At 32.3% G+C, this 27,147-nt stretch overlaps 1 protein-coding gene across 1 annotated transcript in view; it reads right to left on the bottom strand.

The window, feature by feature from the left end:
- LOC118194886 (glypican-5-like) overlaps positions 1 to 24,936 on the bottom strand; it is a 177,154-nt gene extending 152,218 nt beyond the window's left edge. The window contains exon 1 of the mRNA XM_035366094.2: positions 24,682 to 24,936. Coding sequence (XP_035221985.1) covers positions 24,682 to 24,826 — 145 coding nt within the window. The 5' untranslated portion in view covers positions 24,827 to 24,936. The remainder of the gene's footprint in view (positions 1 to 24,681) is intronic.
- Between the last annotated feature and the right edge of the window lie 2,211 nt (positions 24,937 to 27,147).

Below are 27,147 nucleotides of genomic sequence, written 5' to 3'. Positions count from 1 at the left end.
ACGATTTAATGACCTTAATTCAATTTCAAGGAAAATACACAAAAATTTAAAAATTATGAAAAATACCAGTACTTTTTAATACTAGACACATTTTAAATTATGCACTATATTGTTAATAGCGATTCTCTTGCCGCCATTGCTGACTCATAATGGGTTTTAAATACATAATTACTTAGGTCTATAGCTCTCTAGGGATATCTTCCTACAAGAAATTATTTCGACTTGCTTTATTCAAGCATATACAAAATCAGGTACTTTTGAAGAAGTTTTATAATCATTAAATCTTGTTATTTATATGCTCGAATACAATACTTAATAACTTATAACATTCAAATTTTGCAACAAATGATAAGCGAAAAGTTAATAAATAGTCGCATTCAACTTTAATTCGCGAAGAATAAATGGTGTCCTTTTTTTAGAAGCAAACTCTTCTTCGAAAACCCAATAACTGTTAAATCTGTAATCCTCAAATAAATGTACAGCAATATTAGTTATAGTTTACTCAATTATTTCAAAATATATATAAAACAGAAAAATATCATTACTTTAAATAACTAAACTTCAAACTCTATTACTAACTTGTAAACATGGCATTTTAAAGCTACGTTACCAAATGATTAAAATTACGATTTATATCAAATTATTATACCAATTTATTATAAGTTATAAGCACAACATTTAAGTGTTCTATCAGGTAACTATGGATGAGGAATACCACAGAAACCTAAGGAAAAGGATGCCTTGGTAGAGGATTTTCTATGAGAAACTAAAGCGTTTGCTTGGGAAAATCGAAAATAGTCCATACAACCAGCTGTTGCATGGAGATGCTGTTGCGAGAGCTCGCAATCGAAGTCAGGACAATTTACGATACATTACGGCAGTTATCTGGTAAGCGACAAATGTAAACTAAAACCTTCTATAAGATACTTGTCTAACGCGCGGTATCTAGTAGATAAAACGTGGCATATAGCAGAGTAAGCTTTAAACATATATTATAGTATTAATTTTATAACTAGAACTTATTTAATTATAACTTAAACTTAAGGTACATTTTTTCCAGAAAAGGAAGAAACGACATCTGAAAATATAAACTACGACTACATTGTAGCAATAAACTAGCCAATTACTGTATAACTAGAGAGGCGAAATCTTTTGATTACATACAAACAATGAGGTTGGGATACATAAAGTATGAAAACATACTGCCGTAACCAAAAATATAATGCTAGGTAATTTGTATAATGCAGTTCGTAGGATGGGCATTGCAGATAGAAATGAATTTTCATGCTGCACTTAAACTACAAATCGTAAATCACTTTGCATAGCTATATAAATAAAGATGAATGATGCTTACATTATATATTTATTTCTATCAAATGACTAGTACTATTCAAAGACAGGGTAATCTTCAAATACACAGATTAGCACTATTACGTATTTTAACCACAATCACTCCAATGATTTGATATTAATAGTTTTTTTTCCTAGATATGGATCAGAATTTCTTACTTAATTGCTAATGCTCAAAACTTGTAATAAGGAATATAAGAAATTTTTATCCTTGATATCAAAAATTAATAATTATCATCCAGAGAAATACGTATATAAACTATATAGAACAGAAGAAAAATTGGGGGATTTTATGATAATTAGTATTTTAAGACATCTGATTTCGTAAAAACATTGATGCATTACTTGAAAAATTGCTGCATTAATGAAATGATAACTAATCAAAAAAGATTTCAAGTTATTTGTATATTCTATGTACCTTCTTTTTAAAATTATTTTCATTCATATTTGTATTTTCGCTCTGATATTTCAAAGTCTGAGTTCTACAACTTGAAATATGATTGAAGTCATCTCAGTTGCACAGCGCTTAGCCAATGTGAACATTTCGTGAAGAAATTAAATATTGGTTAAAAGCTTCAAAATATTTTATTTCGAAATTACTATAGTAAATTCCAATAAAATAAAAAAGAGCGTTATGGATTTTATTTTTAAAGACTATAAAATGAATTCTCTTAAATTAAACCTCAGATGTTAACAATGCAAACAAGGGCATTACTCTCTCAAGTTAACTGCAAAAAATATTATGATCAAATACAGCGATAAAATTAGCAAATGAAAATTGTTTTAAAGTACTTAAATGGACAAATTTATCTCTGGTTTATGTAAAATCCAACATTCTAAAATGAGGGCAAAAAAGAAATTTGCTTCGATAATCAATAATTTCCTTGCATTGCTCTCCTAAGAAGACAATAAAGACTGGAGATATATAAACGCCGTCCACCCGATTAATACCATTTAGACAGTTTGCGAGAGAAAATTTACTACCGCTAATCGCCTCAATTGTCTGACGTCTATAGCTCATTTAAAGACGAAAAATAAGAACCCCCAAGGACAGAGACCGCGTTATGAGCACAGGGTTCCCCCAATAGACAGGCCTCCTAGGTGACTGAAGTGTTACCTTCTAGAGGCAGATGAACTGATACAAGCAAGAGCAGCTTGAAACCAGGCATTTTAATTTCAGATCTGCTCTTGCGAAATACTGTAGTCTGAGGCATAAATTAATCAAATTAGCAAAACCTTTTCCCAAGGCCAAAAGGTCTGACTGAAGCATATTATTCAACCAAAGTTTCGCGGCCTTTCCCATCAACGTCCAGAGAGGAAACTGTGACGACTGTGGAGGAATAGAAAAAGATATAAAATCGGCCAATCATTTTGTTTCATTGCCTTGAGAATATAATATAATCTAAGGTAGTTGAATCGAGATCTGATTCCTTGATCAATATTTAACAGACTCCCAACTGTTTCTTCTTTTCTTAAGGAACATCTCACTGTTTCAGGTGGTTAAATTCATCACTGGCTTAAAGAAAACAAATATCCTATTGGCTTATATAGTTCTATTAGCCTGAAAATTAAGTGGAGACATATTATGCAACTGATACCTTAAAATGTGTCGAAAAATTTGAAAAAAATAATTAATATTTTTTAACTTCAAAGAAAATAAAAGAAGTTTTTCGAGAATAATATTTTGCTTAAATTAGGGCCTTCTTGTTTGACTTCTAAATTAATAGGATCTTCTTATCTTAATTTAAAAAGGATGTTAGTTATGGAATATTAATTTAAAGAAATTACTTACAAGAATAATTTAGGTAACCAGACTGCGAAAAAAACTGAATTGGATAACATTAAGAGATAAGAAGACATTCACTTATTTTAAACTTGCCAAAAGTCCGTTCAATTGATTACTGTCGTCTCACTTTTTTTAGATTCTCAATTTTATGTAAGCTGGCAGTACACATTCTCCATGCTATGGCGATTTATAACAACCCAATTTTGCAGCATTCATGATATGTTGACAAATCATATTAGTTTCCATTTTCAAGTAGAAATTTAATTTTAACAAAATTACCGAAGACTATACTTTCATGTTTTTCCTTTTGCTGCAGGCACTACAAAAGTTGCTCTGAAACTGTGAATCTAACATGCGATCTGTTATTCTGCATTTAACTGTGTAGAGTCATTAAGTTATTCTGAAGAAACAGACGTGAAAAACGTCCAGTGCCATCGCCGCCACTCGAACCCTGGACCTCTGGAATAGGCGTCCAGTATGCTTCCATTTACACCACGAAGGCATGTAGAAAGAAGGGAGAAAATATTTTATAACTGAGCTATATCATATAATAAAACACGATAATTATCTGTGACTTTTGAAAAGACATAGACCAGTTCAAGAAAAGATTAATAATGAAATCCCATTTTCAGTCCTTCTGTTGTAGCTGGTACAAATAGCAACTGAGTTTAATTTACAATTTTACAAAGACAGCATACTCTATAAATCAGCGATTTTAAATGGAATATTCAAATATTCAAAAATTATAAATTGCTGCTATTAATCAGCAGTTTATAAATTTGTATGAAAGTCGTTCAAAAATTAATGAGATTAAAAAAAATATGTTATAACACAATTGCATGATTGCGTATTGAAATAAAGACGGAAAAGGGGTTATTCAAATACATAATCCTAAAAACAATGTTGCGTTAATAAGTTTAAACTGTCATTGTTACATTTTATTAAGATACAGAAAGCAATAAAAATAAAGTTTCTTCGGCTGTGTTACGACAATTTCACACTAGAATCAGCGCACATGAATCTGTTTAACAGTAAATGAAAATGGATGACTGATGTCAGTTATTAAATGAAAATAACAATAATACTATGCAAAGCGAATAAATATCTAGTAGCAACTGTTAAGCACAAAGAGCAACGTTAACTATTTTTTCTGCTCCCAGCACTTGCAAGAATTTGGGCCAAGAAAATACGAGTTATTTGGCGTCCATCCAAATGTGTTTCAGCGATATTACTAATTGCTTTAACAAATGCGATTTCTAACAAGCAGATCTCCATTCTCCATCCAAATGGACCATTTCAAAAAGGCTACATCTCAATGACCACCAAATTATTTGATTAAGACTAAGTTTTACATAAGCACGCAGACAAAATAAATGCATCCATATCTCCTCTGCCATAAATTTGTCAATTAAGCATAACTGAGATAAGCAGGAAGTATCTGCCAAGATTTAGGTAAAGTAGCCTGTTGCCTGACTTCATGTTTGGTATCTTCGTTTTGAGATAAAACGAAAACAGTTCGGATTTGTCTTTTCGCTGAGAGAAACCGTGGCTAATTCTAATTTCTACTTTTATTACATCTGCTCAACAAGTCCGAGTATTCATTTCTAAATAAATTAGAATTTTCACGTGTACGTTTACTCGGTTCATTGCTTATCAATTAATGAGAACCAATTTCATTTCGGAAATTTGAGAATCTCCAGAGTAAGAAACAAAAAAGTATTATAAATGTTTGATAATATATTATTTTTGTTTATTATATTTAGCTGGTTACCCTGGTATGTAACAGAATAGGTTGTACTGGGGTCACCATCTTATCTGCTGCTAATATCGACTTTTGGTGTCTATGTACTACTTCCCAAGTTCGCAAAAATTAATAAGCTGCGGGAGTAATCGATAACGAAAGAAGGCAGAAATGAAATATAAAACTGTATTGTATTGATAATAAAACTGCTGTTTTGCTCTTGCTATACAATGCGTGTATCGGTATATAAAAAGTACTGCCTGAGAGTTGCGATCGACGAAAACTTACTTCACGATGGACCTATTAACCACGCCGGTGATACACAAACTGTAAATGCAGTAAATCAAAAATTAACAAACTTAACATACTTAACGCCCAGATACGAATGCTATTCTTATCCTTTTTAAATCAAAACAGTAGTTTTATTTCACTAATAAATTTTTAAGGAGTGTTATAGGTGTTTCTTTAACTTGTTTTCATTTTCATAGAATTGGTAACATCTCTGGTAAATATATCTTTACTCTGTATCCCTGCGTATAGATAAGTGTAAAATATTAAATTAAAATCTTTCAGACTGAAAAAAGGGTAGCCTATTTACTCTACTGATTCAAATATGAAAATAAATAATAACAGTTTTCTAAATTTATTTAGAAATATGATAGGATACCCTTTAGGCAAATAGACCAGTTCAAGAATTCATCCTTTTTTCAATCTTTCAGACTGAAAAAATGGTATCCTATTTGCTCTACTGATTTAAATATGAAAATAAATAATAACCGTTTTCTAAATTTCAAGCTACGAACTCAGAGTAATTGTAATTAAGGGATTTGTTAAGTCTTTGTTTCGCAATAATAAGTTGACCATGCATTCCGTTTAGTACCACAATATTTTGTGTCTCTTCCACATCGTCGCTTTAGAGAAAAAAATCATTTTTGTCCCTTTTTTATGAATACTTCAAAGTTTCCTTAAATAGTAGTCAATCATGTCTTCGCTATAGTTTCAATGGTACCAATCATTTCTGTAGAGACGTGCTAACAGAGATAGACAAGAAAGCGGAAACTGCGTATGATTCTAAGACCTTTTTAATGTTGTAGAGACATTAGGTATTTTTTGGAAGCAAGAGAGATTGAAAAATATGAAACCGCCTTCGCCGGGAATCGAACCACGGAACTCTGGAATACCGGCCCAGCGTGCAGAACCACTACACCATGAAGAATGAACTAATTTAATTCATACTGGAATGTTTTTATACATTTTTTTTCAAGTGTACATAGAACTTACAAATTTTGCTTTCGCCGCAGCCCGCTAGTAATTGATAATTACAGTTACGAACGTTCAAAGATTTAACTTTATAAACTATAGAATTTCAAATTTCTACGAAAGGTATATTGAAGCATACGCTTCCATAGGTATCTGATTGGCCTTTCATTAGCAATATTACATACACACGGGCCCAAAAATTTTAGTTAATAATATCTTATTAATCTTTCTTCTTTTGATGTCATATATAAATATGGATGATTATGTGTTTGATTAATTTCGCTTTGCAAAACAATTTTCTTCTCTATACATTTTTCTACAGATCCCCTAGAAAAATTTAAAATTCGTTATTTTTAAGAAAAGTTTTAAAATGGGTAAAACAGTCGTTGTTTAAAAATCTATCTTATCTGATACGTCGCTTAAACTGATGCCAATGAATCAACAGAAATTTCATCCTGTACTCTTCTTAAACTTCCTACGAGGTATAGGTGTTCTTCGTGGTTTCAAATGTAAAATCCTATTTTGGAGCATTTTGTTATTTTACTAGCATAATAATAGTATTCCAATACTCATTACTTGTCCTGTTATCAGTTATAAGTTTTTGCGGAAGTAATAATTTTGTGTTTATATTTTCATTTCTTCATATCAATAATACGACTAGCATCACTTTCCGATATTATCATAACAACAGGGAAGATAACGTCCAAGGTAATATATGCAAAGATTTTGATAGTGTTTTGTTATCATGTTAATTAATTTCGTCTCATGAATGCTCTTTCTTTTATACCATTTATCACTAGACTTTGTTATTTTCAGGATATAACCTAGAGACATAATTTTGTAAATCGCACACTAACATACGGACACAGATAGACGATAACGTCAAAAGGCAAAAAGTTATGAACTGAAAAAGAAACGTGAAACAAAATCATACGCAATTACTATGAAATACATTCGTAGACAGAAGTTTGTTAAATCTAAGGAAAATTCAAAAATCAAACATGAGACCATTATTCTGAAAATTTCCGAAGAACAAGAAGTAATGAAAAATATTGCCAGAAAATGAGTTTCCTATCTTTTTAACAAAGATATGATTAATTTACGAGTTTTGCTTTCTTCTTATTTCCTTACTTTCCATGCTGTACATGCAAATATTAAACTAAGACATTTCAAAAGATTAACTCAGGTAAAATTAGCATAAAATAGTTTTATAATCTCTTTTAAAAAAAAGGTACATCCAAATTCAAACTAGAGACCTTACGCTAGAGATAGAACGATTCAACCTTTCAAACAAAAAAAGTCTACTTTAGCTGTAATCATATTTATTCCGACTATTCTCCAATGTCTGTGACGCCAAACAAAAAAAATATGTTTTTTATTTCGTCACATGGCAAGAAATAAAAAGTATAAAAATTTCCTTCGCGCAAAAACTCGAATTACCTACAATTCTCAATGCAAACCTCAAAAAAGCTTAAATTAACATGTCACATCCACTTATTCGGTATCTTATTGTTATGCAATAATATCGGCCTGCCGGTATAGTAGTTAGCGACGCTAACTGCCAAGGCCCACCAGCGGCCGAGCGGTAAAGACGCTGAACACTGGTAGTTCGGTCCGAGGTTCGAATCCCGCGAACGGGCTGGCTGCATGGACGTTTTCGTGGTTTTCCCCATGTGTAACGTGTATACGAGCCAGTTTCCCTTAGAAAGTCCTCCACGAAAGGCATCCCTCCCTTTAGGCAGATAGCCCTCGTGTGCTTTGCCATAATTAAATACACCACACCACACCACCGCTAACTGCCAAACCGATTAGCAATCAGTCGAAACCCGGAGAAGGCATGGATGTTTGTAAGCTTATAGTATCTGTACGGCAAGGGATCACTCAAAATGTAGAAATATTAGGTTATTTCGAAGCAGGAGGTATGAAAAATGAGCAATGCCCTCGCCGGGACTCGAACCTTGGACCTCTCGGATACGCGCCAAGCGTACTGACGAAGGCAGGCTAAGAAGGTGGGAGAAATACCTTATATACCCCCCTTTAAAGAGCGACTGGGGATTCCCTACCACTAAGCCCTCGAGAGTACTTGCGGCTAGCCGCATATTTTGAGTGCCTCCAGCCCGAACAGACACTACACATTTAAAACCATCCATGCCTTCTCCGGGATTTGAGCCCGGACCCTTCGGTACGGCAATCAACCTCGCTAACCACTTTCCCATCTAGGCGGCCTATGTAAGTGCCCAAGAAAGATAAGAGGAAAAAATTATCTTTTTAACGTGAGGATGTTATATACTATTCCCTATGCTTGAATATGTTATATACTGTTGATCAACCACGTAATAAATGTATTTCGACCCTATTGTCAATCAATTGCCCTAGATAAAACGGCTTGACTCCGATGCCAAGCTTTCGATTTAAATTTTCTTATATTTCATTTTACGAAAGAATTAAACAACATTCGAACGTTCTAACGAGTCGTAAACATTGCCTATAAGACATAGCTTGATAAAACAAAATTCTCTAATTTTAAAGCTTCAGATTCTAAAATGAAAGGCCCCCAATTTAGTTTTTGGTCTATTTTATACTAAAATAATAAATATTTAAAAGAGTTAATGTTTTATTACACGTGACCAATGTCAGCGATGCATGAAAAAATCAGAAAAGAGAAAGAAAATATTATGAATATTGCTGAATATGAACGTAAATTCAATGCATAATAAGCGACTCATTCTCGTAAATAGAGTTTCATGAAACATAACTTCTTTCCCAGACTTCATTTTTCAGACATTGATTAATATTGTTACAAATAGCTTACAATTGCGATATACAGTTTATGAATCTTTTCATATGTGCTATCTGCGAAAACACATAAAATAAAGATATTGAGGGAAAGGGTTGTATTCATCTTCAGTTGCATTGAAGCAGAAATCCGGTTGAAAACAGACTGGCTGGCTAAAGGATACCAGTTCCAAATGTAAGAAGTACTCTAATAAAAGTGGTAGACTGGTTTGAAAGAAATAAGGAACAACTCATGATTCTCTAGACTGATTTAAAGAAAAAATAAATGAAATACAGTTAAAATAAATCAGAAGCAGCCTTACGTCGCATTCATTCCAAGACATTCATACATTTCATACATACAATTCATACAATTCATACATTTAATAGAAAAGCAAGAAAAAAGTACTAACAATTTCTGAAACATTTTCCTAGCAAAATGTATTTCTCAAATTAATTGCAATCGTTATTTTTCATTGGCTGAGAATGTAAAATAAACTTAAAGGAACAAAAAATAGGTTTTTTTTCCTTTAAAGGGATTCTATATTGCAAATTTCTGAAAATGCGGTGAAATTTGAATAGCATATTTGTTAAACAGAGCATTTTTAAAAGTATCTTCATCAAAAATTTGAGACTAATGAACTGGATTATTTAATTAAAGCAGACGGGGGCTATCTGCCGAGATGACAAACGTCCTAAAAAATGAAATCTACCAGCCTCTCTGCTATTATTGCAGTTTCTCTAAAGGACTATCGGAGTGATAGAATTTACATGCCCAGTCCAGTCGAATGGTAATATCTCAGTGTCAGCTGATCTTATTACTGTCCAATCCAACAAAATTTCGAGAAGGAAAAACATTCTGCTTCTATGAAGTTAATAGCTTGACTGCTATGAAGAAAAATTATCCGAATCACTGGCTGCAAGCTACCTGAATTTCATCTTATAACCCCACGACATGATCAGTGACATTCTTGATAATGTACAAACTGATAATTATTAGACAGCTCTATCAATTACATAACAGATTCGTCATTTTGTTATATATACTGAAAGGAATCTGTAATTGTGATCATATCTGAAGGCATGAAGACTAGATCTTAACTCTTAATGGTTATGATGAATATAAAAATAGTGATTGTGGCCTTCTCCGAGTCGTACACAGACTTTGCACTAATGCTTAGCTTAATGTTGTAAAAATTATTAAATAAACAGAATACTACTAGGCTATTAGCTCTAGGAATCCGGTTTCAGGCCTTCTGAATCCAATCATGCTAATTGCCAATGCACATCATGAGTTATTTTTATTTCTTTCTTAAAGTTTTGCTTGAAATTTTCATATAGTAAATGTCTAATTATAATTTAAAACAAAAACATATTCATAAGGGCATGTCATTGTGGCTATTAGTTAATTTTATAAATGCTTTTCGATTTATCCATGCCTGTTCGTTATTTTATAAACCACCGTCGCAGTCGGAATTCGTAACAATGCGCACGAAAGCTGACAAAAGCATCTGATAAAATGGTGTAGTTGGAACATTGACTGAGAAATCAGTAAAAATGTTATTCCCTGCTTCATTTTTCTATTGATCTTCTGCTGAAAACGCTTACAATACTGATTTAAGCCGTAACAGTAAAGGCGTAAATCTGCAAAATAGCAGTAAATAATGTATAAAGATGCACACGAATTAAAATGCGAAAGTACCAAAAGGTTTACAAGTGTCATCGTTAATATCCACTTTGAAGTTCACTAGCAGTTTTTATCAGACTCCAGAGTAATCATATTACTTCTATAGACAATGAATCGGAATTCAGTTTCCTTAAACTATGATTTCTTCGTCCATTTTTCTTCGTCATAATGATTATGATGCACCACTAAATATGAAGTCTATACGTATAAATTTTCCATCTAAGTTAAATATGTAACAACATATATTTTTAGTCCAAACGGGCTTTGTTCCTGAGGGACTATTGTTTTCGTTTTGCGATTCTGCGTCGAATCACTATTAATGTCCCTTTCACTTTTCATACTGTTGCCACCAAATATTATCGCTCTGTATTATATTTTAAGAAATTAAATAATGAAGAATCTGTATGTATGTTTTCTCGCATTGTGATAAAACAACGGTACCTACGGCCATCAAATTTTAAATGACGTAATTTTACTTCGAATATGAGGATTCGGAAGCCCGAATTTGAAATTTGGAATTTGTTTTATTATCGATTTCATATTTTATGAAATTTTAACGAATTTTTGATTAACAAACTCAAAGATTTCAAAGCGAGCAATGGCAACGTTGTACAGAAAAAACATTTTATCTCCAGCGCGTGAGATTGCGTATCGGAAATTCTAAAGACATGTTCAACTTAAAATTACTTTGCGATATTGCTCTTGAACTGAATTTTATGGTTAAAGTGCGAAGAATATGATATTTAATAAAAAAAAATAACACACAAAATGGTAAAAAAACGCCCCTTTGGACGTACTTTAAAATCTGAAACTTTTCTGATTTCCTTTCTTTTTTCCTTTCTTTTTTCCCCCTTTTTTCTTTTTTTTATTTTTAATATTATCGAATATTGTTTTAGCTTTGTATTAAAAGATACAAACGACAAAATTGTCGTCTATTTTAAGAATGACCCGTTTTTAAATTCACTGTGATTACTACTGTTCTGCTCTATCACTCAGCAGTATATTTTAAGAAATGTCAGGTATAACATTTTAAAACAATCTACAAAAATTTACAAATTTCCAATGCCCTTATAATTAAATATATTTCAGCACGAGAAATTGGTATTTATTTAATTTCAAATTTAGTACATTACGTAAAAAATTTCCTAGCGATTTATCTCAAGAATAAATCGCTTATTCTTTATTCGACATGCTATAGATCAAAAAAGAAAAAAAAAAAAAAAAAAAAAAGAATAGTTATACACAGAACTAAAATATAGAAGACTTTTATTCACTTTACAAAATGCCGTCCCCTCCTTTGTTTAAAGAACATTGCTATATGTTTGCGTGACAACTTTTCTAGCATTAATGAATTCGGCCATGAAAAAGAAGTCATTTAAATGATTATTTAGGTATTTTAGGGGGGGAAGGAAACAGTTCCAATAAATAAAATGATACAAAAATTATAATTATAGTCTATGAAACATCTTTTACCAATTAGCTTTAATATATACTTACACCTTGCACAAAAAAAAGGGGGGGCAGTTCTCCCGTTCTACTGAGCCGATTGACGATATTTAACTTGCGTTTTTCATGCTTCGAAAGCGCGACGTAAGACATATATTTAATTTATATAAAGCATTGTTCTCACATAGGTATTCTGACATAAAATCGGATTTTTACTAAAATGACAAACTTTTTTTTTCATATTTCGAATCTACGACTCAAATTATGCCAAAGTGCCAAGTTTTGTAAAATTCGCATGAGTAGTTTTTAAAACATTAGCTCTCAAAATGTTAGCTCCTCCATGTTAATAGAATTTGGCGTATATTTATGAATATTTCTTTTTCTTATTAGATTATTGTACTTCTAAACATCTTGAATGACAGAAGACTATGCAAAGTAAAAGGTTTTAAATTCTTAAATTACTTTTTTAGATTAGGAAAAGGTAGTTATTTAGTTTTCATTTCATGAAATTATTATTTTAAAAAATGCTAAAAATATCACAGCAAAACCAACGCTCGATAACAAGTAATAAATTTTTTTTCAAGTGTTTAATTTTAGGCATTTTATTTTAAGAGTTCAAATTGATTAAATCTAAATCAGTTGCTACTAATGATGTAAAAAAAAATAGACTTGAGAAGCTAAGTGCAAAAAGCAGTGACGAATAAAGTTTACAAATCCATATAATTCTTGATTAATTTCTCCGTTATTAGCTCTTCACCTACACTGCTGGCCACCCAAATTGCAACACCAAGAAAGACAAGAGATATCACAACAAAATTTATTCAGTAGATAACATGTTGACCAAGTATCAAATGATTAAATTTATAGACTTCTGTGAAGTGTGGTTCCTTCCAGAATCAGTAGACGGAGTAGCCTCCATTGTTGGAGATCACGGCTGCCACACGCCTCGGCATTACTTCTATAGACAATGAATCGGAATTCAGTTTCCTTAAACTATGATTTCTTCGTCCATTTTTCTTCGTCATAAGAGACTTTGGATATGTTCTTGGGGTACAGCAGACCAAGCAGCTTCCACACGTTGCCAAAGTCGATCTGGTGTGGCAGCTTGAGATGTAATCTGAGTCAATCGTTCAGCAACCATGGACCACGTGTTTTGTATCGGCGAAAGATCCGGAGAGCGAGCCGGCCAGGGAAGCAGTTCAATCTGGCGATTGACGAAGAACCCTTGGACAATGCGTGCCACGTGTGGTCGCGCATTATCCTGTTGAAATATGGCTGTGGGCAAGCCCTGAAGGTAAGGAAGGACAACTAGCTCCAACACCTCAGAGATGTAGCGCTGGCTGTTTAAAGTACCGTCAATGCGTACTAGAGGAGTTGCGAGAGTGATATCTAATACTTCCCCATACCATAATACCCGGTGCAGGACCAGTGTGGCGGTGCATAACGCAGCTGTTCAGCATCCTCTCTCCAAGGTGTCTCCAGACTCGAAACCGAACATCGCGGTGTTGCAGACAGAAGCGTGATTCGTCATTAAAGACAATTTCATTCCATTCTGCCGTCCACATCCTTCTTTCATCGCACCATTGGCGGCGGAGATGTCTGTGGTTCTGCGTCAAGGGTAAACGAAGCAATGGACGTCTTGCGGACAGACCACTCTGCTGTAAACGGCGTCGAATGGTACGCGCAGACACTGGATGATGATTTACAGACTGAATGCGCTGTGCTGTGGTTCGTGATGTGACTGAGCGATCCGTCACTGCCATGCGCACAATGTTCCTGTCATCACGTCACGTGGTGCACTGAGATGGATGCGATCGAACACGTCGGTCCGTCGTACCCTCCTGCATCCAACGGTCACATATCCGCATTACAGTTGTTTGGTTTCGTCCAACACGACTATTGATTTCCCTGAAAGATAATCCACACTCTCGGTAGGCCACTATCCTTCCTCTGTCGAACTCGGATACTTGATGAAACGATGATCGCTGTTTACTACATAATTGATCTTTTTTTTTTTTTTTTTTTTTTTTTTTTTTCTTTTTAACCACAAGAAAAACACAATTGCCGAATTTGAAATCGTCGAAAACTCCAAGCCTTAAATAGCGCTTTGAAGTGGCGCCACAGGCGCTGAAATTTTAATCATTTGCATATGTCACTTCCGCTAATGCATGTTGTAAATTTCATGTTATTTGCATGCTTCCTTCTGGGTGTTGCATTTACGGTGACCAGCAGTGTATTTAGGAAATAAGGGCCTTTATAAATTGAGTATCTGCAGTCCTTTTTCTCGTAATCAGGAAAACATTTCTAGCTTTAATTAAAATGAACTGATTTGACTAACTTAAATTAATTCTGCTACTGAGTATTTTAAGCAAATGAGAGGACACATTATATCTTCAAGTTTTCTTCATTTTATTGTGTTGTTATGAATTCAATGCATTTAAAAAAGGTAAAATTCATATAATCTAAATTAATTGTTCTATAAATCTGTGACTGGTGTGACAAGTACTCGTGGAAGAAGTACTTGCTTGTTTAAATCACCATAAAACCATGATTTTTCAAATAAGTATTATTAACGTAAAAATTATTCTTAGAGATAGAAGACAGTCTGTCCTTAGACATTTTCCTGTATTAGAGGATGTTTAACTTTTATACCTTCCATGTATTTTTAATTAGGAAAAGAACGTTTTCGTTGGCAATGGGAAAAAAAGGGGAAAAAAACGTACATTTCTTAGCGGCCAACTTCACTAATGTCTGATCAAACCAGAATGCAAGGATAGTTTTCCGATTCAATGTGGTCTTTCAAGGAGGCGACTTCGTGACTAAGTCTAGGTGAAGTTAATGTTCGTGGCTAGACTGGATTTTCCTTTTATTGTTGGAATTTCTTCTTTTCTTTCGTGTATAAAATGTAAAGAATATTTTCTATCTTACAATTTAGATTTATGTCTCCAAACATCATTCTAACAATAGACAAAGATTTTAAATAAATAATAAAAAATAAGGTAGATGCCGAAATTTTGTAATTGTATGAGAAAAAGAAAGATATTAAGTACAACGGGCAGTGACCCAGGTAAAAAGAATAATAATAAAAGAAAGAAAGAGAAATAATCACCTCATATGACATAAGCATATTTTTTACCCTGTATATTTAAGAAAATTTAACACGACAATTGGATATAATTTTAAACAAACATATTTCTAGCATAATTTTTTGTTTTGATAATATTTGCATTATTATATTATATAAATTTAAAAATTTTTATTAAATTCTTCAATGGGCAGCGTAGTATTTAGATAAAAATTACAAGCAAGCATAGAAAAAATAATAATTTAAAGATAGGTTTAGAAGTAAATAGCCGTGACTGGATTACAGTCTCCTTTGGAAATTAGCTATAATTTCGATGACTTACAGCACCAAATTCTGGAATGCTATCCTCATTAAAATGTTTTTACATTGAAAATAAGTCGCTAGTTTTAAGGAAATCAATGTTAACAGGAAACAAACATAATATTGAGAAAAACATGCTTCCTAAGAAACATGTAAAGGATCTATTATCAAGCTATTAGCTATTGTACAAGGCATTTTCTTCGTGGCGGAATTGGAGAAAATGCGTCCAACTAGCCAACGGAAAGTCTGGAGTTCGAGTCCCGGCGAGGGCATCGCACGTTTTTCCCTTCGCCTTCTCCGATATGAACCTAATGGCTCTACAACTGAACCTAAATAATTTTGATAGAAATAGTCTGCAACAGAGAAAATACCAAATTACGTAACTTATGTTATACAGAAGTCAACAAAATATTTGGAATAAAATAATATTGTTAGTTTTAGACTTTCCTTTGGTTCCGAAATTGAAAATTTGGGTTAATTTCAAAACTGAACAGTTGTAGAGTCATTAGGTTATTTCGAAGCAGAAGACGTGAAAAATGTTCACTTCCCTCGATAGAACTCGAACCCTGGACCTCTAGAATGCGCGTCGAGTATGCTTCCAATTACACCACGAAGACATGCGGAAAGGAGCGAGAAAATATCTTATATACCCCCCTTTTAAAAGGCGACTGGGGATTAGGGGACCTGCCCGTCAAATCGTAGTGGTGACGAATTATCGTCCACCAACGTTTAGTTTGGGCGCCACTCGTAAAGTCATTGGGTTTTTCTGAAACAGGAGACACGAAAAACGTGCAGTGCCCTCGCCGGGACACGAACCATGGACCTTTCGAATACGCGTTGAGTATCTTCCAATCACACCACGAAGACACGCGGAAAAGAGAAAATACCTTATAAAGTGTTACAAGATGTTGGAAATTTTCAGTATTTCAATCCTGTTACAATTGCAAGACAAACTTAATATGTCTATTGATACATTATAAAAGCTCAATTGACTATCCCAAGATATTTATAAACTATTAAATTAATTCAGAAATTAGAAATTTTTTAAGAATGACATAAGAATCATTATAAGATTTTGAAGAATGATTTTTTTACCTTATATGCCGTAAATAAGAGTTCAATCAAGAATTTTTAATGAATTTATACACCACTCACTTGATTCATTAATTCTACTTTAATTATGTCCTTCATTGTTATGGCTTTGGCTCCATATTATATATATATTAAAGAGGTCAAAATAGTATCATTATTGTGTGACTACTTTTATTAAATTAAACAGTTGACTGACTATAAGATACGAAACAACAAAACTATTCATATAATAATACAACTAATTTTGTTCCTTCAGTTTAAGTATTTTCTTTCCATTATCATCAAATAAATCTATAACGCATTCGCTGTGTTAAACATCAGATTCTTGTACAGTGTCGTCTAAAACGGATACCGTGATAAAATACGTGTTTTTACAATCCTAAGATTATTTTTGGACGACCTTCTTTAGTTGTATTACACTCTTTATTCATAAAGTTACGTTCAAAAACTGTTTATTATGCTAAATATTTCGAATTTAAAAGGGAAATTAAAATTCTCCTTAGAGAAAATTTTCCTTACCTTACGGCCCACCAGCGGCCGAACGGTAAAGTCGCTGAATACTGGTAGTTCGGTCCGAGGTTCGAATCCCGCGAATGGGCTGGGTGTTTTCGTGGTTTTCCCCATGTGTAACGTGTGTACGAGCCAGTTTCCCTTAGAAAGTCCTCCACGAAGGCATCCCTTCCCTTAGGCAGATAGCCCTAGTGTGCTTTGCCATAATTAAATACACCACACCTTACCTTACAAGTATATGCATTAGTATTGCATGAAACAGATCCATTAATACAGTTCAGTTGGTTACAACGCACAACAAAATTTCATCAATTCACGGTAGCGATTGTTTTAATGGAACTGGATGCTAGGCATATTAGATCTTTTTGGCCTAAATTTAAAGCAGTTGGTTTTAACATTTAAAATAAAAGCAGTTTTTTTTAATGTTCGTGGTTTCAGAAATAAATTTGTGACATGATTTATTTTTGACATGTGATTTATTTCAAAATAAAGAACAATTTTTGAATTTTATTGCATATACGATTATAAGCTGCAATGGAATCAAATGTAATACATTTAATTCATCGATTATAGATCTTAAATATCTATAATCACTTTTAATGAAAATCGGCCCGTTTGCCTAAATCATCCACCTTTACAAAGATGGATCGTACCTATAATCAATTTGATACTGGCGGTGACTACTGATGAAAACTTTTCAAGAATGACTGAACTGAAAGATTTAACATGGATGTTATTATGCACACGTTTTCGTAAACGCTTTCAAAATTTTAAAACGTTAGAGTGTGGGATCTAGTCTGCTTAGATAAAATGCAAGTGACCACATCTACTTAAAAGCTATCTTGCGACTTCTAGAAAAGACTCGAAGATGAATGCAACAGAAGAAGGATGTGAAAGACCCTTTTATTGAACACAGTAATTTACAGACAGCGCCGACTTACGTGCTTACACAGTCACCAATTACTTGTGGTAAGGAACTTAAAAAGGTAAAGTAATAACTAAATTCAAAGGTAAAGAGTAGTTCAAGACTACACAATTCGATTTCACCTAGCAGGATGACTCAGAAACCTACACAGGAAGGGTAATAATTTCAGCGGCAAGAATGTGAAGCCGAGATTCAATGTTAACAGTTGGTAGAATTAATAGCATGCACTCACAGTAACGAAACTACGCTCTGATTAAACTTCTCGCCGCCACTTCAGTTTAAATACGCTCATTTTACAAACTGACGAGGAAACGCGAGGGGAATACCAGAAGACAAAAATGGCTAACAAATTTAAATAATTATTAATAAAATTAATAGAACAATACAAGAGATCCTATTAATAGGAAGAATACATTTAATGCTATTTCCCATGATCCCATTAAAATGTTTTGCTCCGCTAGTACAACTTCGCTACTATAAAATTTTTAGAAAAATCTTGAAATATATTGATCGCATTGTGATAGTTTTAATTTAATATCATGTAAATGGAATTTTCTGGTCAGTACATAACCATGTTAGAAAATTAATATGGGAATAAGAAATACTAGACAAGCTTTTGGTATACTCGAAAGGTACTGAACACTTTATAGACTGATGCCAAATAATACATACAGTAACCGTTACGAATTTAAAAACTAATTTTAAAATCATCATCTCCTATTTTATACAGGATTAAAATTCGGCACTAAGTTATATTATAAAATGCAATAAAGTTTTAATCAATCAAAATTTTATGAGAATTCTTTGACATGTAAAGCATCTCTTATTCATTATATATTATTTCTTTGTCTACCAAGATTCTTAAATGCTATCTAAACTAATATAACTTCTTTTGGGAATTTGTGCATAATTTATTGGATGCCTTCCAGAAAAACTAAGTATTGAATTAATTTGATCAAATTTTGATCTCTTTCAGAAGTTAAACCGAAACTAAAAATCCTTTGATACGTTTTTAATGCGAATTTTTGCCTATTTCCTTTAGGACTGCAAAATAAACTATATGAATCTCATCACCAATTCCCAGATTTGGCATATAGGAATATTTAATAATTTTGGTACCATAAGCATTTAGATTTCGATGAGTTCAGATTAAACTTTTAAAAAATATGAATAAAAATATATGCTTTCAGATAATACTGTTGTACTAAAATGTTACAACAAACGATACATAAAATTATAAAAGAGACAAAACCGCAATTACTAAGGACACTAAGGTCATGTAAAGCAAAATTAAAACTAGAGTGACTTTTGAATATTAAAGTGACGACAAAGATCTTTGACATAAAATTTTTAGAAGAAATAAAATGTTTGAAGATACAAATCAAATTAAAGAGATTATGCATTCTCTAATATAAAACTATGCAGTTAATACATAACCGTATATTAAGTGAGGTTCCTTTAATATGTAGAAGACTAAAAACCTTTTCATTGCAGAATATATCTGTCTATATTACAGAAATCAATTAAAATCTTAATATAGCCGTCATACAAAGCATACATTTAACTAGAAGTATTTAAAATTTTTAATTTATGCATATGATGTTACTAGTTGGCTCTGTGCCAGCACTAAGGTCTGCCACACATAAGTCTCAACACATTCATGACGCTGAAGTCTGAACTCATTCATGACAATTTGCATAAAAATAATCATCATTTAGTCTATTAACATCAGAAACATTTTTTTTTTCCCTTTATGTCGCTGCCAAAATTATGTATGCGCACGTGTGTATTACATTACATATTTTAACTCATGAACTCATTTCGAAAAACAGTACAATGTTCATCTAAATTAATGAACTTTCTTCGTTTAAATTAAAAGTTGTAGAGTCCAGTAGGTATTTTATTTCTGAGCAGTAGATGTGAAAAATGCGCAGAGTCCTCGCCAGGACTCGAACTCCGGACCTTTCTGTTGCTAGTCCAAACACATGAGGGCTCGCGGTAAGAAGGGAGAAAAATCTTATACAATGTATCTATCATCTTGATTTTTGACCTTGTAATGCGTGTATGCTAATGCAGAAGTTTAAAATATGTCACTTTCAAGCACTGCATATCAAAAATAACAATTAAAATTAGTTCATCAATTAAAGTTGCTCACTTTAGGAAATGCGTCCGATTTTGTGATTGTATCAGCATTCTCATTTTAGAAGAGCTCCAATATTAACGCTAAAAAGACATTTAAAATGTCAAATGAGATATTAAATTTTGTGCCTCAATCTACATAAAAATTTTCGTTTTTAAATTTAATACATCTTCAAGAAATAGTCATTACTGCGTAGAAGCTTTCTAAGAATAGACGTGGTTTGCATAATGGGAGGATATGGTTAAAAATTTTCTATATCTTACAAAGACGCCACCTGATATTTTAAAAGGCTTCTGCTATTTTCTAAAGAATTCATCCTAATCCAGAACTCCATAGAAATGTATTATACCTTTGACAATGTCTAAATCTACAATGCATTTCCAAAGAAAGGATTTCCGAAATTTTACCTTTAAAACTAATTTTGAATTTTTCTAACTAATGATTTTTAAAGTAGAAATAATTTTTAAATAATCCAACGCGTATTTATTGTCCAAAAATAACACCTCTGATAGCATCAGAAATTCTTATCTGTCAATGATAGTCTGTCAGTCCTCAAACGGGAAATTAGAAGCATCAAATTGCGTTTCAATTCGCAATTGAGTTTTAGTACGAAAAGAAATATTCAAGCTTTGACTAAAGATGTTTGTGACAGCTTCATTACGACAGTTGAGGTTTTCAACATCTATTTTCGGAAAACGGCTGCGCGAGAACAAAATAAGTTACACAACTTCAATGAAGATGAAGTCGTATTTACTAAATGTATACTATATAAAAGGAGATCTAATTATCATGCTTTGTCCCGAAATAGAAGCATTTAAGAGAAAATGTTACGTTCACAGTCTCTGATAGCATCAGAATTTCTTACGCGTCAATAAGTTCTGTCAGTGTCTTCCTCAAACGGGAAATAAGGAACGTCGAATTGCGTTTCAATACGCATTTCCGTTTTAATACGGGAAAAAAAATATTCAGGGTTTGGCTAAAGATCTTTGACCGCTTCGTTACGACAGTTGAAGTTTTCAACATTTATTTTCAGGAAACGGTTGCGCTGAGGACAAAATAAGCTGCATAGCTTCATTGAAGATGAAATCGCATTCATTAAATATATACTATACAAAACGAGTCACGCATTGTCCTGATGCATCAGACGTATCATGCATTGTCCTGAAATAATAGCATTTAAGAGAAAATGTTATGTTCACTATCAGTCTACGTAAATATCAATTATATAAATGAGCTACTTAGTGTTAAGAAAATTCTTTGTAATACATGTACTGATAAAATTAAAAGGTTAAATTTACAAATAGATTTTTTGTACACATTTTAATCCATTTAATTCAATGCATCGTGAATAAAAAAGAAAAAAATTAATGCGAAATCTTCAGATTTCCGTACAGTTTACAGCGTAAGAAAAATGACAGTAGGGTCTAACTAATAACTCTCTATTATACGAGATATACCTAATATGCTGAAATTCCAACTCACTGCTTGATTTTCGTAGTTCTATAAGTGACATTCCTCTCTTATTAATATTAGAAGCTAAAAGCAAAAAACCTTATTGCTGGGCATCGTGAACATCGTTGAGCTAGATCTCTAGAGTTGTAAAAGTCAACTATAAATTTAAAAGCAACAAAGTATTTAAAACTCTGAAGAAAAATTCAGATGCTTTCAGGAAAATACAGAAAGTGTAAGGGAATTTTCATAGCATATGAACCAGAATTGCTTTGAAAGAATGCTGAAGCATCCACATACCCTGGTTGCATAGCTGTTTAAATACTTTAATTCACTACTGTTTGGCTACTAGCTTTACTTCATTCACAATGAAAACTGCTGCGAAATATTTTACATAAATTTCTAACTTTCATTATACGTAAAATATTGTAGTCCTTCATTTAACGCAATATTAAATTTAATTCTGTCAGTGAGTAGCTGCTAAACACAGGTACTTGAATTTTAAAAGTATTACTCATAGTCTTATTTCCAGGTCGATTTCCAAGACAAAAGTGAAATCTGAGCATACAATTTCCTGAACTTTGCAAAGATACTTAATTTACAAAAATCTGATTCTTAAGTTCCTCTTCTACAGCGAATGAAACGTCCATTTAATAAATTTCAAACAGTTATCTACATTAAACGAAGACTTTAAATTTATATAATTTATTATAGTATAGCTTATTTCCAATAAACCTTTACATTAAGTATGCTGGGTTATGATCAACCCATTCTGTGTCTAACCTTTCAAACGAGATAACCTTTGAGAACATTTAAGAATCTTAGAAACAGGACTAAGAAAAAGAAACTGACTAGTAGACACTTTCTTATTTAGAAACTGATTTTTAGTAGACACTTTCCATTTTTCTCCTCTCGTTAAGCCACTCACGATGTGTTACGCTACCAGGGCATTTATCACCCACGCGGCTTGGGATGTGTTGCCATTGCATAAGAAAAATATCTTTAATTCGTCATTATCATAACCTGGTAAATTACCGGTTCTTAGAGTTGCTAACTGATTCGACGTAAATTCTTTAATTTATTTTTCGTATTAAAATAGAGATCTCTTAATGATTTCAAAGCAGTGCAAATACTTCTTCATATAAGATAATAATACATATTTGAATTTTAATTTTTAATTATATACTTAATAGATGACATTTATAATACAACTAATTCATGTGGTTTATAAAATACTCAAATAGTAATTTTTAAAAAATGCTGCACCGTTACTGTCATTTATGGACCATGTTTCCAATGTCATATATTAAGTATCTCGATAAAGAATAAACTTTTATCGTACGGAGGGAAAAGTTAAAGATAATTTTTTAAGTAAAACATTTTTTATTTAAATTTGTTAATTTTACTAACGCAATCATGCTGATGTAAACAGCAAACCTTTTTCTGTTAAAAATACCATAGCATAAATTATAACCAACAGTCTGTACTTTCTTTGATATGAACGACTTGACGAAGGATGCATGAGCATTACAAAACAAAGCAAAATATAGCTACAAAGTAAAGTAGCACATAATTTCTAATTGAAAAATTCAGCCAGGATTAGAAGCGTCAAAGAAACTTAAATCCACAGTATCATATAAAACAGTTAAATCATTCCATAATTATTCTTGGATTATTATAAATTGCAGCTTATTTTCAAGAGGTAAATGTAACTAAGTTCAAAATACCAAGCAACATTAGAATTAAAGCTATAAAAAGGATTATATGTTTAAATTCTACGTTTTAAGTAAGAAAATATATGGTAATATTTAGAATTTAGACATTCCTAAATAGTATGAAACTTTTAAGTAAATTATAATGTTTTTAAACGTTTTCATTTAAGTAATGATGTAGTAATGTAACTTTCATATCTTTTCTTACAATACGTTTCGATAAATCATTTCAAATATACCAATTTTAAGAACATAACATTGTATCTTAATTGTCTGAGATTCAGCTTAGAATATTAACAGATATCCGGATTGATTTTCTTCAGTTTCATAGAGATGAAGGAATTCATCTGAAGTCACAAGCATCTAAATGCATATTCACATTAAGGTATTATAGAAATAGTCTAAATCTCAAACTACAAGTAAGACTATTATAAATATTACAGCTTAGATATCATGAAGTAAAATCCAAGCTAATTTCCTTAGAATTCATGAAGGCTTAAAGACAACATAGATTTATTTCTTAACTCACGTTCATTTCAAGATGTAATAGAAATTCTTGTTGACCTGATAAGTTTTTCAGCGTTTTTAAAGCCCACGGGGTTGTTTCACGCATTTTGCATTTAAAACGCAAAAGGGAACAATTTTTTTTCCATTTTCTTTAACATCAGCTTTAAGAAACACACATTTATAATAAAGAAAAATTCCAACTGAGAAAAAAATTTCGAAACGTTTTGCAGCCAGGTGATTTTGCATCGCAGGATCTTCAAAAGTAATAATTAACGCACTCTGTGGATTATTCTAAAATCATTCAAAGAATGCAATTCCTTGAATGAACACACCATTTAAAAACATCTTCCACCTAATTAGCTTAAAAATTTAATCGAAAAACCCCCACAGATTAAAATAGAAAATTAAAACCCTTAAAAATACGAAAGGAAAACGAACCAAAATTTCATTAGTATCAGGTTCAGAAAGATTATTAGATAAAATTAAAGAACAATCTAAAATTATGTGTCAAGTTCAGAATTCTCTGAAATGTATCGTTTTTTGAAAACATTAATTTAAAATATGATTAAAATCACAGTTTATATATATTCAGTTCTATTACTTAGATTCTTTATTTAAATCATAATTCAAAATGAATTTAGGAAGTGGAAAATTATTAGTTTTATAGAAAATAAAAAGAAATGAAAAATATGTCAAAAAATGTATGAGTAATTTGTTTTTATGCGCAAATTTCGAAATCCTACTCTAACAGGATACTCTATCCCGCACGTGATGTATATCTTACTCTCGGAGAAAACGCTCCGTGCGGCTCCTTTGCTTTTCTGAATGGCACAATATATCGACCGCTCGATTAATTTTCCCTTTCTCATGAACCAAGACGCAAGGTCACTATCAAACCATGAAGCTAATCAATTACCTTTGGTCCGCATGTCAGGAACAAGTTGTGCTTGCCCGATACCTTTCATGACGAACACCTGCCGTACGTCCGCGCACGACGTGCCGTTCTCCAGCGCGGCAGCGCCGCACAGCAAACACGCGAATATCACGCTCCCCAAAGACATCCTCCTCACCCTCTATGATATCCACATTCCTAGATCGTCCACACTAGATAGCGACACAGCAACTAAAGAAAGAGCTTCGACAGCACAGCAACGCCAAATGGAAACGGTCTAGCTCGGTCTGTGTATATCCAAACGGCAACCCTTACAGGGGCAAAGCCAAGTCTGGTTTATTCATTTGCGCATGCGCCACGATGATCCACAGAACCACACATCTGACAGTTTCGTAAAGCGCCATATTAAATTGTTGTTTTAACGTTCAAAATCATAAGGAATCTTATTCGTCTATTTTCAGCAATGTATACATCAAGGATGATTGCTGAAACAAATTCCATATGTGAAAGGTATTTAAAATTGTTAATTCTCACTTTTTTAATGCATAAAATGTCTTTTAATTGTTAGCATTGCATCACATTGAAATATGTTTCCTAGTATATTATGATTCGTAAACGATGGAAATTTAATAGTCGTTAAACGCTTTTTTAGCTAAATATACTTCAACTTGTAAAAAAAGTCCAAGCTATTCGAGGCTATTTCTATATTAAAGTTCTTTAAGTAAACCAGATTCATGTCTAATCTAGCAAAAAAACAGTAGAAATAAGTCTTCTTTATTTTGTGTGAAATTTCATTTGCCAAATCTCCCTTTTCGATGTAAGTTTTTTTCTTCACAAAGATATATTTTTATTTACTGTACAAAACTTTTGCATTATATGTTATTCAAACCTCATTAAAAACCTATTTTAAGGAATAATGTTGTGCATTTTTTATTTTGTATTATATGTGTGTTTTACTGTCTTGGTTTTCTCTAGAAAGGACATGATTTTTTTAATCTAATTAACTTTTTTCCTGGGATAGAACTTTTATTTCTAAACCAGTGTTAAATTTCCATATTTAACTTGGTATTTCCATTTAATGTTTAAAACTTTTCAGGTTATGTTATTCGAAGCTATTTCTTAACAGATTGAGGAATATGTTATGCAGTAAATATATATGTTCAAGATTTTCTTTGAAAGGCCTAGATCAGGGGTTCTCAACCGTACGCAAAGAAGCAAAGTATTTTTAACTATTAAATTCAAAAATTAAAATCCCCAACATCCTGATTGATTTTTTTCTCTGACACTCGTAAATTTATGCGATCGGAACTTTGTTCAAGAGTGGTGGTGGTAGTAGTACTTTCTAGTGGTGGTACTAAAGGTTTTCAATTTACATGGTACGCGTTAGTTAAAAGGTTGAGAACCGCTGGCCTAGATGGTACTACATTTTTAGTACAGAAATAAATTACCTACATAAATCTGTTGTCATGATATTATCTACATAAATCTGACGTCACTTTTTGTGAAGGAGGGACAATTTATAAACCATTTGTCAAATATCTATATTTTTACTGGGATCATGATTTTTAATTACTTTAATAAGATGATTTAAGTTATTTTTCAGGCTGGAAAGTCTTTCACTAAAAGCATTTGCTTGTTGTACGGCCTGCAATGGCAATTTGTGGGACTTCCCCAAAAATATTTTTTAGGTTTCCCAAACATGCAGAAAGGTAGGAGGGACAATTTATAAACCATTTACCAAATATCTATATTTTTACTGGGATCATGATTTTTAATTACTTTAATAAGGTGATTTAAGTTATTTTTCAGGCTGGAAAGTCTTTCACTAAAAGCATTTGCTTGCTTTTAGTGAAAGACTTCAATGGCAATTCGTGGGACTTCCCCAAAAATATTTTTTAGGTTTCCCAAACATGCAGAAAGGTAAAACCCAATTTTTTATTTAATCCTGATACTCATGAAATATACTAGAATATGTACAGTTGACAGTTCTTTATTAAAGTGGCAACTGTGACCAAATTAGCAGACACAATTGTTAAATTTGTAACATGCAACTTTTGATTTGCTAAGCTGTGTCTGCTTTAATAAGGAAGTAACATATACTGCATACACAGCAGGTTTTTTTTTTTTTTTTTTTTTTTTTTTTTTTTTTAATTATTAGATAATTAGAATCTAGTGTAGAATTGGGTGTCCCTTCAATTAGTGAATTTTTTTTTTTTAATTTTTGGCGATGAAACCTCACTTCTGGTTACCATGATAGTTATAACTTTGTTTTAGCTTCCTGATTTTATTTAAATGAAAATAGACTGATGTGTACATGCATAAATTTAAGGCAGTGCACAATGCCTATTTTGTACAATTTTAAAATGTTTTTTTAAGTGAAAACTGATGTGTACATGGACACAGAGTTTGTGCAATTCTTTGACTTCTTATTTTGGTTTTGTGTAGTGGCCATCTTGAAATTGTGCCATCTTGGTGTCAAAAAAGAATCGC

The sequence above is a fragment of the Stegodyphus dumicola genome, chromosome X2 (genome assembly GCF_044657685.1).
Source record: "Stegodyphus dumicola isolate Sdum_Otavi_A_Nest chromosome X2, ASM4465768v1".
NCBI classification, from domain to species: Eukaryota; Metazoa; Arthropoda; class Arachnida; order Araneae; family Eresidae; genus Stegodyphus; species Stegodyphus dumicola.
Note: the sequence above shows the minus strand (reverse complement) of the source record. Positions and strands in the feature narration are given on the sequence as shown.